Here is an 11,908-nt window from a genome sequence, read left to right on the forward strand (position 1 = left end):
TAGCTTCTCAGCAACATCCTGCCTCTTAACCCAAGTGGATCTACTGTACCTCCTTCAAAACAAGGAGGTACTCTTGCCACCTTTCTCCCTTCTGCAGTGGAAACCAAGGCTGTCCTTGAGACATTCATTAACAAGTCTTAGCTACTCAGAGAAACCAAGAATTTTTCATTCTGTTACGATGTACGACAAGTCATTACCCCCCTTATTTTTTGTGAGCAGGGAACTGCATGCACAGTACCAGCGTTTTTTGAATACAAGAAGGAATCTATGCATTAAAATTTCTGAGAAGACTACACAAATTTCTGCTGTGTACGTACTTATAGTAAAACATAGTAAAAGTGGAACAATCATTCCTGCCAATGTGTGAGGAATGCATACAGCACGTGCACCCTGTACTATTGTGAGACTGGTAGCATTGGACAGCCTCACTTAGAAAACGTCCAAGAAAGTTCAGATCCCTATCCTATCACTTCAAATGAGTTTATCCTGTAGAACTGCTTAGGGCTGAAAAGTCACTCCTTTGTGAAAGTCCAGCACAGGACTGAAAAAAAATCACATAAACTCTCAAAAGAGGACTTGAAAGGGAAATAATTAAATCACAGGCAGAGATAACAAGTAGTTCACCAAATCGAAAGTTTTTGGTCTTTGGCACTTTGCATCAAATTCTCCTTTGGTGGCTGTGGGTATTCAATATAACAAGTTGCTTGTTATATACTAAAACATCTCTATATAAGCTTTATTTTAAATATGCATGTGTTAGAAATGCTGGAACCACACTGAATATTTCCCTTTTTAGCCAGAAACTCATATATCATCATGAATAATGTTTTTCTTTCTAGGAAATGTTTTCTTTCAATAAGAAAACGTTAATTGCCTGAGATTTTTGTCCATATTTCTCAGCAAGGAGTAACACTATCTTAATATATTGGTCTTGTTTCAAAAAGGTACTGGGCTTTCACAGAGGTAGAAAAGGCAGGTAACATTTCTCAGCTCCAGCTAATCCGAAGTATGACTACTTCTCACATAATAAATTGAAGGGAAATGGCACAAACTTGACACTTCAGAAATTTCACTTGCTAGAAAATATCAAAATTTGAAGGAGAAAAAAAAAAAGACAAATGTCTAAAATTTATCTACAGCATGGGTTTTTTGTTTTTGCTTTTTTTTTTTTTTCCTTGTCCTACAGTATTATTTGGATGTGATAAATATCAGCAAAAGCCCAAACTAGTAATGGATTGCTAAACGAGATCTAAAAAGCAGGCTTAATAACAGTACTGTTGAGAGGATAACCATTCATCAATGCAGGCCTTGATAACAAAAGCAACAAATAGCTATCTTGTTAGATGCAGACAAGATCAGTATTTGTACCTTCCTCTCTCCTCCCCATCAAAAAAGAAAAAAGAAAAAAAAAAAAAAAGAAAAGAAAGAAAGAAAAAAAAATGTAATAAACAGAGCAGAAGCAAATAGCATAAAAAGTAGAAATGTGGAAGAAAGGGAGAGAGAAGGCCAGTAAACCCAGACACTTTGGTAACATAATTTAAAGGATTTTCGTACTCTCCATCATTTCTGGATTTATATTAGTTAGTTTGTTTAAGCCTAAGCTTAAGGTTTGGTATCTAAATCACAGGCAAATTTTTTTAATGGCCAAATATTGAACTTGTCCACCTCTACAAAACGCTTCTGTGGGTTTGTTTTTTTTCTTCACTTAAGACTGATTGCAAAAACATCATACAGACTTTTCAGCTTACTTCCCAGAAATATGGCACATTAACTCAACTAGAAATCATGGCATCTACCTTTTCCCAAATGCGATACATATAACTTTATCCACTCATAGGAGACTCAGACCGTCATTTTGGCAAGGAGCTGCAATGCACCAGTCTGAGCGTAAAGGACTTAAGTTATGGTTCTTGCAGAATGGGTTATTAACAGAATAAGTACGGCTATTTCTTTTTAATCTATAATATTTACAGTATTGCACTTTACTGCACTTAATTGCATTTCACTAAAGTTAATGCTGCATCAGTATTATGCCTTAAAACCATATGTCCGTCTTTATCGTGTAAGTCATTCTTTCTACATCCTGTAAAACAGCAACATTTCAATTAAACAATCCAGACCTTCAGGGAAAAAAAAAAATGTTAGAAAAAATGACCTGTTTCTATGGCACAACACATCTCTTTGAGTTCAGGTAACTCTGGCAAAACAGGTGCATTTCCTATTGTTCCCATCTTCCAGGTTATCATTAACGATTGGTAAATTCTAGTCTCTCTCTGCTTTTTTGTTTGTTTTGTTGTTGTTGTTGTGTTTTTTTTCCTTTCAAAGGACATAGCCATTTGAGACGCACATTTTTTTTTTATTGCTGCTTTTTTTTTTTTTTTAATAGGAAAAAAAAAAAAAAAAAAAAAAGAAACTGCCTTGCCTCAAATCCGAAATTCCACATCTAAATTCAAACCAGTTCTGCAGCAGCAGCTCCTCAGTGATGGAAGAGATTCATGGCAGTGAAATAATACTGTTGGCAACAAAGAAATGTCATCTTTAATGGAGACCAGCCCCAAGGATTTATTATTTATTATTATTATTATTTGTTTCGTTTCGTTCTAATATACTTCTGATCTTCCAAACGTGTTTAGTTAGACACATGCACAAGGTAGCGAAACTGACGGGACAGCAGCAGGTGACGGGATGCTGACGGAGCGATCGACTTTTGCCAGGCTCAACAAATCCGAAGCGTCCCCCACGTTCACGGCTTAACGTGACTCAGAGACGGTTTTCTCTCCCATTTTCCTCTGTCCCCCTCTCTGTCTGTCTGTCTGTCTGCCTCTCCTCCCACCTACTTTCTCCTTCGCGGAGTCTCTGGGTTGCGTGGGGTGCCGGGGGCGGTGCGTGGCCGGAGAGGGACGCGGGGCCGCGAATGTCCTCTCTGGGAAAGCGGCGGGACGGAGCTGCCGGGAGGAGCTGGAGAGTGGGGTGGGGAAGGAAAAGGGGGAAAGACATCGAAAATAAAAACGAAGGAAAGGAAAAAAAAAAAAGAGAGAGAGAGAGAGAGAGAAAAGAAAATAAAAACCGGAAAACCGGAGAGCGGGCGGCAGGGCGGCCCGCAGCGCAGCTCTCCCCGCGGCCGAAGGCGCTGCTGACGGGAGCGGGGCTGCCTTGCGGAGCTCCTGGACCGCGGTGCTAGCCGGAAAAGGAGAGGCGTGAGGCCGAGAGGCCGGAGCGTGTCAGAGCCCCAGGGCCTCGGCGTGCTTGCGGGCCTTCAGCCGCAGGTCGGCGATGCTGGAGTTCTTGCTGTTGCTCTTGGCGGCTGCGGCCACCACGGCGGCGGCGGAGGCGGACTCCGCCAGGGAGGCGATGGGCAACCCGAAGGGCGGCGGTGGGAACATCAGGTAGGGCGCGTGGGCCGCCAGGTGCGGGTGCAGGTGCGGGTGCGCGTGGGCCACGCCTTCCAGCTGCAGCTGAGCCTGGACCTGGGCGGCACGGAGACACGGCGTCAGCACCGCGTGTGTGCGTGTCCCCAACCCTTCCCCCCCCGGACCCCCTCTCCGTGTTAACCCCAGTGCTGACAGCTGAGTTGGACCTTTTCTCTCTCTTTTCTCAGGGACGCCCCTTTGTAAACCCACACGCGGTAGGACGGTGATTGCCTCGGAACCCTTCCGACGTGCAAGAAAATGCGCGGCGTTGGCACAGAGATTTCAGCTCCGAGGAAGGGTATAGGAGTGTGAGCGGGGGGGTGGTGAGAAGTAGTTTATTTATGTATTTAATTATATGGCTTCAAATATGGCTTTTCAAAATCAATACAATTAATCTGTCAGCCTCCACGTGCCTGCGAGAAGCAGGAGGTGGCCGTGGGTCCCTCCGGGCCCGAAGAATCGATTCGCCATCCACTGAGCGAAATAGTGGAAGCGCTCGACTCCTGGGGGGCTGGGGGGGTTGTGCGCTGAGCTGCGTGTGTCATACGTGCCCTCCCCCCGTACACAGAGCTTGGGAGCGCGACGAGAGGTCGGGGGACGGGCAGTGAGAGCGGGGCTGCTACCTGTTGGAAAGGCATCCTCAGGGCTCCCATATTGACGTACGGGGCTACTCTGCAGGCGTCTAAGTGGCTGGCGGTGCCCAAGATCACACCTGCAGGCACAGACGGGGCCGGTGAGCGTCGAAGGGACCCTGCACGCCCCCCAGCGTCCCCCCGGCTGGCCCCTGCCCACCTTTGTGCATCTGGTTCTCCTGCTTTCGGCACTTGGCTCTCCTGTTCTGGAACCAGACCTGCGAAAAGAAAATGCAAACAAACAAACCAAACAAACAAACAAAAAAAAAAAAAAAAAAAAAAAAAAAAAAAAAAAAGAAAAGAAAAAAAAATAAAAAGAAATTGGGGGTAGGCGAGGCAGCTGCTAAAAAAGCGGATTAACTGCGGGGCTGAGGCCGGAGGGAGAGGCGCAGAGCAGCTCCGCTCAGCTCCGTCCCCGGGGGCAGAGCCCGGCCCCGAGACTGTCGGAGCGCTATGGAGGGCCCAGGGGTACCTCGTTTTTTTTGGGGGGGGGGGGAGAGGGAGCGGGTCTCCCAGCAGGAACTGAGCCCGAAAGCCCACTCACAGCGTGGGGGGCCTCAGCCGCCGCTTGCAGCGAGTGCCCCGTTACTGTCGCCGTGCCACCCGACTGCAGCGGGGCCCCACGCTGGTACAGCTCGCCGTGACCCTCAGCGGTCCGGTTGCCTTCCTCATCACACCTCAGCAGTCCGGAGCAGCCAAAGCCCACTTGAGCGACGGGACAGACTGTTCCCCCGGGGCTGGGAAGGCTGGGGACTTCCGAGGACAAGCGAGATACAGAACGGGAACAAAGGGCTGAGTCACTCCCAAACGTGGGGAGGAAAAATAAACGCGCTTCTGTGGACTTCTGAGCAGACACTGCGACGTCTCCCACACAGGGTACACAGCAGTGCTGAGCCCTGACCGAGAGACGCCCGTAAGCAAGCAGTCCCCCCTGCCTCCTACAGCCTCCTTTCGAAGGCACTTCTGACGCCCATCCCTTCGCCCATCACTGTGCCCCTCTGAGGAGCTCGGGGTGGCGGCTCTCCCCATTGGCACCGTCAGAGACACAGAGCAGAAGGCACCGCAGAGCCCAATCCTCACACAAAATCTGCCGATTGTGGACAAACATTGACTTTCACCGCTGATAAAATCTTGTCGCTAAGTAAACACCTCCAACCTTTGATGTTCTCGCACTTGCCAAGAGATCATACGGTTAATTAATACTAACTGCACTTCCTACATCAAATTTTGCCTCCAAGCTTTCTTCAATTGCCTTAATGATGGTCATTTACAACGGAGTAATTAGTGCAAAGAAAGGCTTCCAAAGGCATTAATTACCTCGGGTACCTCAGTGATTTTCTTAAGCAGGAATCGGCCCTCTCTCCTTTCTAGCACCGTTTCTCCTACCTAGAGAGGGGGCGGGCGGACGGAGGGGCTCTGCCCGCTCCCGTTCCCATTCCCTGTTCCGTTCTCATTCCCATTCCGGGTGCAGCCGCCTCGCAGCTCTCCCGGCTGCGCGCAGGGCACGGGGCTGCGCTCGCTCCGCAGACGCGCAAATCCCAGCGACGCGCAGCGCTGCTCCATTTTTTACCGAGGTTTACGTACAAGAACTCAACGTATCACCGCACGGTCGCGACAATAATGCGTTTTTTACAGTTGTAAATCCTTGCAGGAAATCTCCTTGCGTGTGTTCCCCCCCACCTCCGCCCCGGCCCTCCCCCCCGCTCTCGCTGCCTCGCCAAAGAAGTATAAATTGTCAGGAGGAATTTAAGCAGCGTTTAAACAACTTCTTCTGCAAATAGAAACATCTTTCAACCAGAAATTGTATTTAAATCTGGAAAACGAAGTGCCCTTTCCCTTTAGCTATGAAAAAATAAGGTTATGAGGTATAAAAGTGATGAATTAGCCGCCGCGTTAAGCGATAATAAATCAGGCTCGGTGTGATTCGCGATCAATTCCAATTAGTCATGAATATGCTAAGTAAAGCGCAGTACACTGTTTTAGACAGTTATTTCTTCATTAAGGATCACTCAGTGATTTCTTTCACAAATGCTCTAATCTGATTTCCTTTTGATTTCCATTAGAGACAGTGAATAATGACATTTAATTTAGCCCTGCACCATAAACCCAAAGATATTTGTTGTAATTGAATTACTGCCTGCTCCTCACTACGGTCTCATAACTTTCAATTATAACCCTGACAGCTGGCTGATATGAGTTTCCAGTACAACACTAAAAATAAAAGGTTAATAAGGACTAGCTACCATAGGAGCTCCAATTTATTTACAGCAAATTTCCACACTAAATTGAAACTATATCCTTTAACGACAAGGGAGAGGCGCTTCGGAGAGGAATTAGAGAACAGTTCTGAAAATATTACAAAAGTCTTTCCTTTTCCCCTCCCTTTCTGCTTTTTTACCACTTCCATCTCCTGATGGATAGCACGCCCTGTTTATTTCTTAATTAATTATCCATCTCTCCTCTTTTCCCTCTTGATATTTCTTTCCTTTCTAGCGTTATTTTCATTCATGAGAACATTCTTTTAATAAATATATATATATATATGGTCTTTCTCATGGCCTGAACCAGCACTGTCTTTTTTTTCTCCCTCTCTCTCTCTCTTTTTTTTTTTTTTTTTTTTTTTTTTTTTTCCTTTTGGTGCTGTTTGAAGCTCTGCGAACACTCGAAGCACCAATTTCCCTGCAACTCTGCACATCCTGTTAAGGTGCTGCTCAGTAATAAAGTACTTGAAAGAAAGAGTGCAGAATTCAATTACAAGTAATTTATTTTTATAGAAACAGTACATCAAGGCCTCGGAAAGATATTACAGAGCCCAAGTAAGAAGATCTGGGAAGATGACATAAGAGTTGATGTCCCCTTCAGCAAAAGTTTAATCTTTTCATTAATTTATATGGTGCGCTGAGATCAATCTTCCTGGAGGGCGCCGGCCGGCAGAACTCAGTACCCGCACGCTCAGCAGCCGCTCACACAGGGGGGATCACGGGCTGAGGGGGGTGGGGAGGGGGGCACGACGACGAAGAGCCTCCAAAAGCCAAAGCGTGAACGGAAACCGCCCGGCTTCACTACTGAATTCGGGACAAGCCTCCAGAAGGAGGCTGCTAAAGCGTGGCAGCCGCTTGTCACACAGAGGGGCGTGCGGGAGGAGCGGCCCCTGCCCACGGGCTCCCAGCGGGGCCTTAGGGATGGGGGAAGCAGCGGCCCGCTCCCCGCAGGGCTCGGGCAGCGACGGGCGCCTACGGCACCTCTGGGACCCTGCGCGATGTGCTTATAAACGCGCATCCCCTGCTCCCGGGGTGTTTCGTTCGTTCGGAGGGGCCGGGTGGGAACTTTCTGGGGTTTGAGGTTGGGTCTCTGAGCACCGAGTTCTCGCTTAGCTAGGCGGTGTCCCTCACTGAGCCACAGGTTGGTGCCATTAATTATTCCTGGGGTGCTGGGTTGGATTACGAGACCTCTGCTGTGGAGACGCACTCCCTCCTTGCCTTAAGCTTTGGGGAGGGGGTGTATTTCCCTCGTACCCAACCGCGAACCGAGCTGAAAACAATCGCTGCCGAGGACTGAGCCCCCGAGGCTGGCGGCCCCGACGGCCCCAGAAGGCGCAGCACCCGACCTGTTGGCAGAGCTTAGGGGGCTAATTGGTGTTTAGCTGCGTCCGGGGGGGTGGGGGGAGGTGGGGACTCGGCAGATGGGTGCCATGCATTCATACGCTGCGTGAGGCAGAGGGGCACCTTCCCCCCGCCCCGCTAATCCCGTCCCCGAGCACCCGGCCCCGCGCACGGCGTTTGTGGATTGTGATCGGAGCTTTTTTTTTTTTTTTTCCTTATCCTAATGGCCCCATGAAAGGAAGCGGGGAAAGAAATGAGGATTAAGAGAGAGTTAATGACGCGTTTGCAAGGGAAACTAGGATGATAAATGAAATAATAATAATAATAATAAATAATAATAATAATAATAAAACCAATAAAACTAGAGACACATCGTCACCACCACTCTCCCAGTCAATAATAATAATAATAATTGTTTAAAAAATCATTAAATCGCGTTCCTAGGCAATGAAAGGAGCGAGTAGCTGCCCTCGGGCAGGGCAGGGTGTCAGGACGGTACAGCACTCGTCTCCTCCGCCTCCCGCTCGGGACGGAGCGGGCACCGCGCTGGGTACGCCGGCAGTGAGCAGTGACGCTTCCAGACATAGAGCCTTTCTCTTACCTGCACCCTAGCTTCAGACAGTCCCAGCCTCTGGCTTAGTTCCTCCCGCATGAAGGCATCCGGGTAGTGAGTCTCATCAAAAAGTCTTTCCAGCTCGTTCAGCTGCTCTAGTGTGAAATTGGTTCTGCTTCTCCTTTGTTTCAGCTTGGTCTGGCCGTCCTCGTCCTCCGACTTCACGTCCTCCCGCTTCTCCTTGCACTCGTAGATCCCTGCGGGAGGAGATAACAATGCTGAGCCCCTCGGCACCGTTCCGCTCTCCTCCCTCCCTCCCCGATCCCCACCTGCGGGGACCCCGCCGGGCGCCGGCTGCCGAGAAGAGCTGGGCCGGCTCGGGCCGCGCCGTCGGGGCCGGGCCGGGGGCCGCTGGAGGACTGAACACGGCCGATTCCCGGCAGAAAATTGAAATATTCGCTTCTGTACATATACTTAAATTCCCTTTGCTTTCTTGAGTCCCTGCTATCTCGCGGCGGTGAAATGGGATTTCTGCTTTCCTCTTTACTCCCTAAGTAAACTGGGCTGTGTAAGCAGCTCCCCGCCGCTGTCACGGTGAAGCCACGGTGGAAATGTTCGCCTCGTAACGAAACTTTCCATGGGCTGACACCGGGACCGTCTCCCCTTTACCACCTACTTCTTCCCCTCTCCCCTCCACCCGGCACGGCGTGAGCAAAGGGCTCAGGGCTGGAAGTATCCCCAGATCCCCAAACATTCCCTCCTTATCTGCACAGAGGCTTTATTTCCTTCTTTCCACCTTATTCTCCTCAGTGCCGGGAGGCCTGAAGCCCTTATAAACGGGACTAACGGGAAGGCAAGCGGTGCTGGGGGGGGGGCGAGGGGGGCGGAGGTGATTGAGAAGCAGTGCCCGGGACCCCACTGCCCCGCGGATTGTTCCAGGTCGGCACCGTTTTTCTTCTCCAAGTGCGTACATTTAATACATACACACAGAGAAATACACACATACGTATGTACACAAATCCTTATACACTCACATACATATATATGTACATATCTACAAGCCCATACGATTAGAGCACAGCGAAATTCAGATGACCGACTGCACAGCGTCCCTTCATTGACCTTCACAGACCGTCCTGAGCCGTGTCTGTGCTGAAGCAGAGCGGGCACAGGGCTGAGCGCTCTGCCTTCACTTCCGTCCGTCCGCGAACCCCTCGGGCTCCCCGCACAGCTCGGGGAAGGGTCCGGCCCGGAGGTATCGGCTGCTCATGATGTATTTGAACCCCTGTTAGGAGCCGGGATACGGACCCAGAAAATGCCGACAGCGAGAACGAGCCGCTCCCAAGAACTGTGTCTCCTTTCGGAGATATGGGTCTACAGCACATCCGCACTGGCTATAAAATATTAACAACACTGAAATCACACGCAGGAATCAGTTGAAATCCGACTGCAACCTGGCGTGAATTTAAACTGTCACAGGCACCTCCGTGCGCTCCAACTCCTCCCTTCCATCCCCACCCCCGGCCCCTCGCCATAGATGAGATTAGCCTAACACACAGCCAGGATTTCGATACACGAGGAAAAGGGGCAGTAGCAGGGAGATTTTTTTTTCACTCGTTCTCTTTTTTTTCTTTCTGTTTTTTATTTCCCCTTTTCTTTTTATTTTTTTCTCCTTTTTTTATTTTTTCTCTTTCTCTCTTTTTTTTTTTAAATTTATTTACTTGTTTGTTTATTTGTTTGTTTACTAAGATTTTTTTTTCCCCTTGCCGTATCCCGGTCTCATTTCCCAGCCCTCTCCCGCACGGTAATTCCTCTGAGGGCTCCCTGTGCCGCGCAGCCCCGCTCCCGATCCCGGCAGCGCTTTCTAGGGGACCGGCTGTAGCCGAAATGGGGGACGTGGGGCTGAGCCCATCGCTTCCAAGGTGGGAAAGGGAAGGGTAGGAAACCAACGCTGGGCCTGCATATTAAACTGCCTTTCACCCCGTGTTCTACTAAACGACATCAAACAGAAGGAAGAGGCTGAGAGGCCTCTTGCTGTTCCCCACCTATAAACCGCTTTTGTTGCCCCTCTGCCGGCAGCTCCCGGGCGGGCCCACCTGTCCCACCACCCGGAGACACTTTCTCAACTTTCTAGCCTCCCTCCCCCTCCCCCCTCATTCCATTTTTAATTCTCTCCCTACAAGCGTGGCCATGATTCCAGCTCGGAAACCGCCTTTAATGCCAATTCCTTCCCGAAGCGCGGGACCGCCGCGTCCCCCCGGCCCGGCCCGGTTCAGGTGATGAGCGGGGGGCATTCGGGATGCGGGGCTCTTCCCGCACCTCAGCGCACCGACTGCCCGGAAGCACTGAACCCCGCGGACGCGCTTTGCTCGCTCCGAACCGCGCCGATGGGCGAAATGCCCCGTGCGAGGGATCGGGGGAGGCCCGAAGTTGCGGCTGTCTCCGCACGGTGCCGTGCGCGGTGCGCGGAGGTACGCTGCAGTGCTCGGGGAGGGGGAGTCGGGCCCACCGAGCCGGGGCTCCGAGGGCCGGGACCGGGCGGGGAGCTCTTACCTTCCGCCGTCCTGCCCGCGGCAAACTCCTTCAGCTTGTCCTTGTCGCTTTCTACGTGGTCCTTGAAAAGGTGCACGGGGCAATGATTGCTGCCCTCGGTCATGTCCGGCAGCGCCGAATCGGAGTTCCCAAGCTCCCTGGAGCGAGCCAACCCACTCTCCAAAACTTCCCGGTACGTGATGGTCTCCTTCTTGTTGCCGCCGCCGCCGCCGCCGCCGCTCTCTTTGCTTTTCTGGTCGAAAGATTTGGATACAAAAGCCGTGAGTTCTTCCATGGCTGCCCGCGCTGCTATCCACACGGATCCCCCGGCCTCGGCCGCGATCCCCGCACGCAGCGTGCGGCGGAAGATGGGCTGTGCGGGGTGAGCTCACTCCCGCTGTTATTTATGCCTTTCAATTTGAGATCACACTATTTATACATGGCCACCTCCGCCCAGCCCCCCCGCTCCCCGTCTGCAGCAATTACCGCCCGCTCCGTGGTCGCGGGCGGACTCCCAGCAGCGATCTCCCCCACCTCAGGCCAGCAATTGGCTTTCTTCTCGTTTCATCACCGCTTGGCATCTCCGCACCTTGATTTAGGGAGGCGAAAAGGAAAAAGAGGGAGAGAAGAGCGGGAGGGAGGGGGGGACGGAGAGAAACCCCAAACCCCCCCATCCGTCTGCGGGAAGGGGTAAGCGATCGCCCGTCTCCGAGCGGAACCGGACCGAGCCCGGCGGCGGCTGCGCTCCCGCGGCCACGGGAGCGAGACGAACAGAAAAACATTGTTCAATAAAAAAAAAGGTAACGAATAAAAAAGCTGCCGAGGTGCTTTTGTCGCGCTCTTTGGGAATGCCGCCGGATTCAGCGCAATTCAATGGTCAACACCGCAACCGGCCGGGCACAACGCTGCCGTGAGCTGGGGGTGCGCGGGCCAAGAACGGTACGTGGGGTCCGGGGGAGCGAGAACGGAGGTGAGGGGCGGTGGGGGGAGGAACGGACACGGCGCGGTCCGTCGTGTGGTGTCAATGTCAGCGCGATGCGCGGAGGTGCCGCAGCGGGAAACGCGTGTGTGTGGCTGCGGAGCTGTCCTGCTGCGTGCGTGCGGGGCGGTGTGTTAGCACGGGAGTTCGTACACGGCAAATGGAGCGCGACATCGTCTGCCTCTCTCCTTTTTTCTTTT

General features: G+C 51.2%; 1 protein-coding gene across 1 annotated transcript; it reads right to left on the bottom strand.

Annotated features, from left to right (window-relative positions):
- Positions 1–3,221: 3,221 nt before the first annotated feature.
- SHOX (short stature homeobox) lies at positions 3,222–11,024 on the bottom strand. Its single transcript, XM_042810720.1, has 5 exons — positions 10,751–11,024; positions 8,246–8,454; positions 4,203–4,260; positions 4,034–4,122; positions 3,222–3,467 (listed from the first exon to the last, which is right to left on the bottom strand). The coding sequence occupies exons 1-5, from the start codon at positions 11,022–11,024 to the stop codon at positions 3,222–3,224; spliced, it is 876 nt and encodes a 291-aa protein (XP_042666654.1).
- Between the last annotated feature and the right edge of the window lie 884 nt (positions 11,025–11,908).

Source organism: Centrocercus urophasianus, unplaced genomic scaffold (assembly GCF_019232065.1).
Source record: "Centrocercus urophasianus isolate 14NV4802_14NV808 unplaced genomic scaffold, USGS_Curo_1.0 seq_12, whole genome shotgun sequence".
NCBI lineage: Eukaryota > Metazoa > Chordata > Aves > Galliformes > Phasianidae > Centrocercus > Centrocercus urophasianus.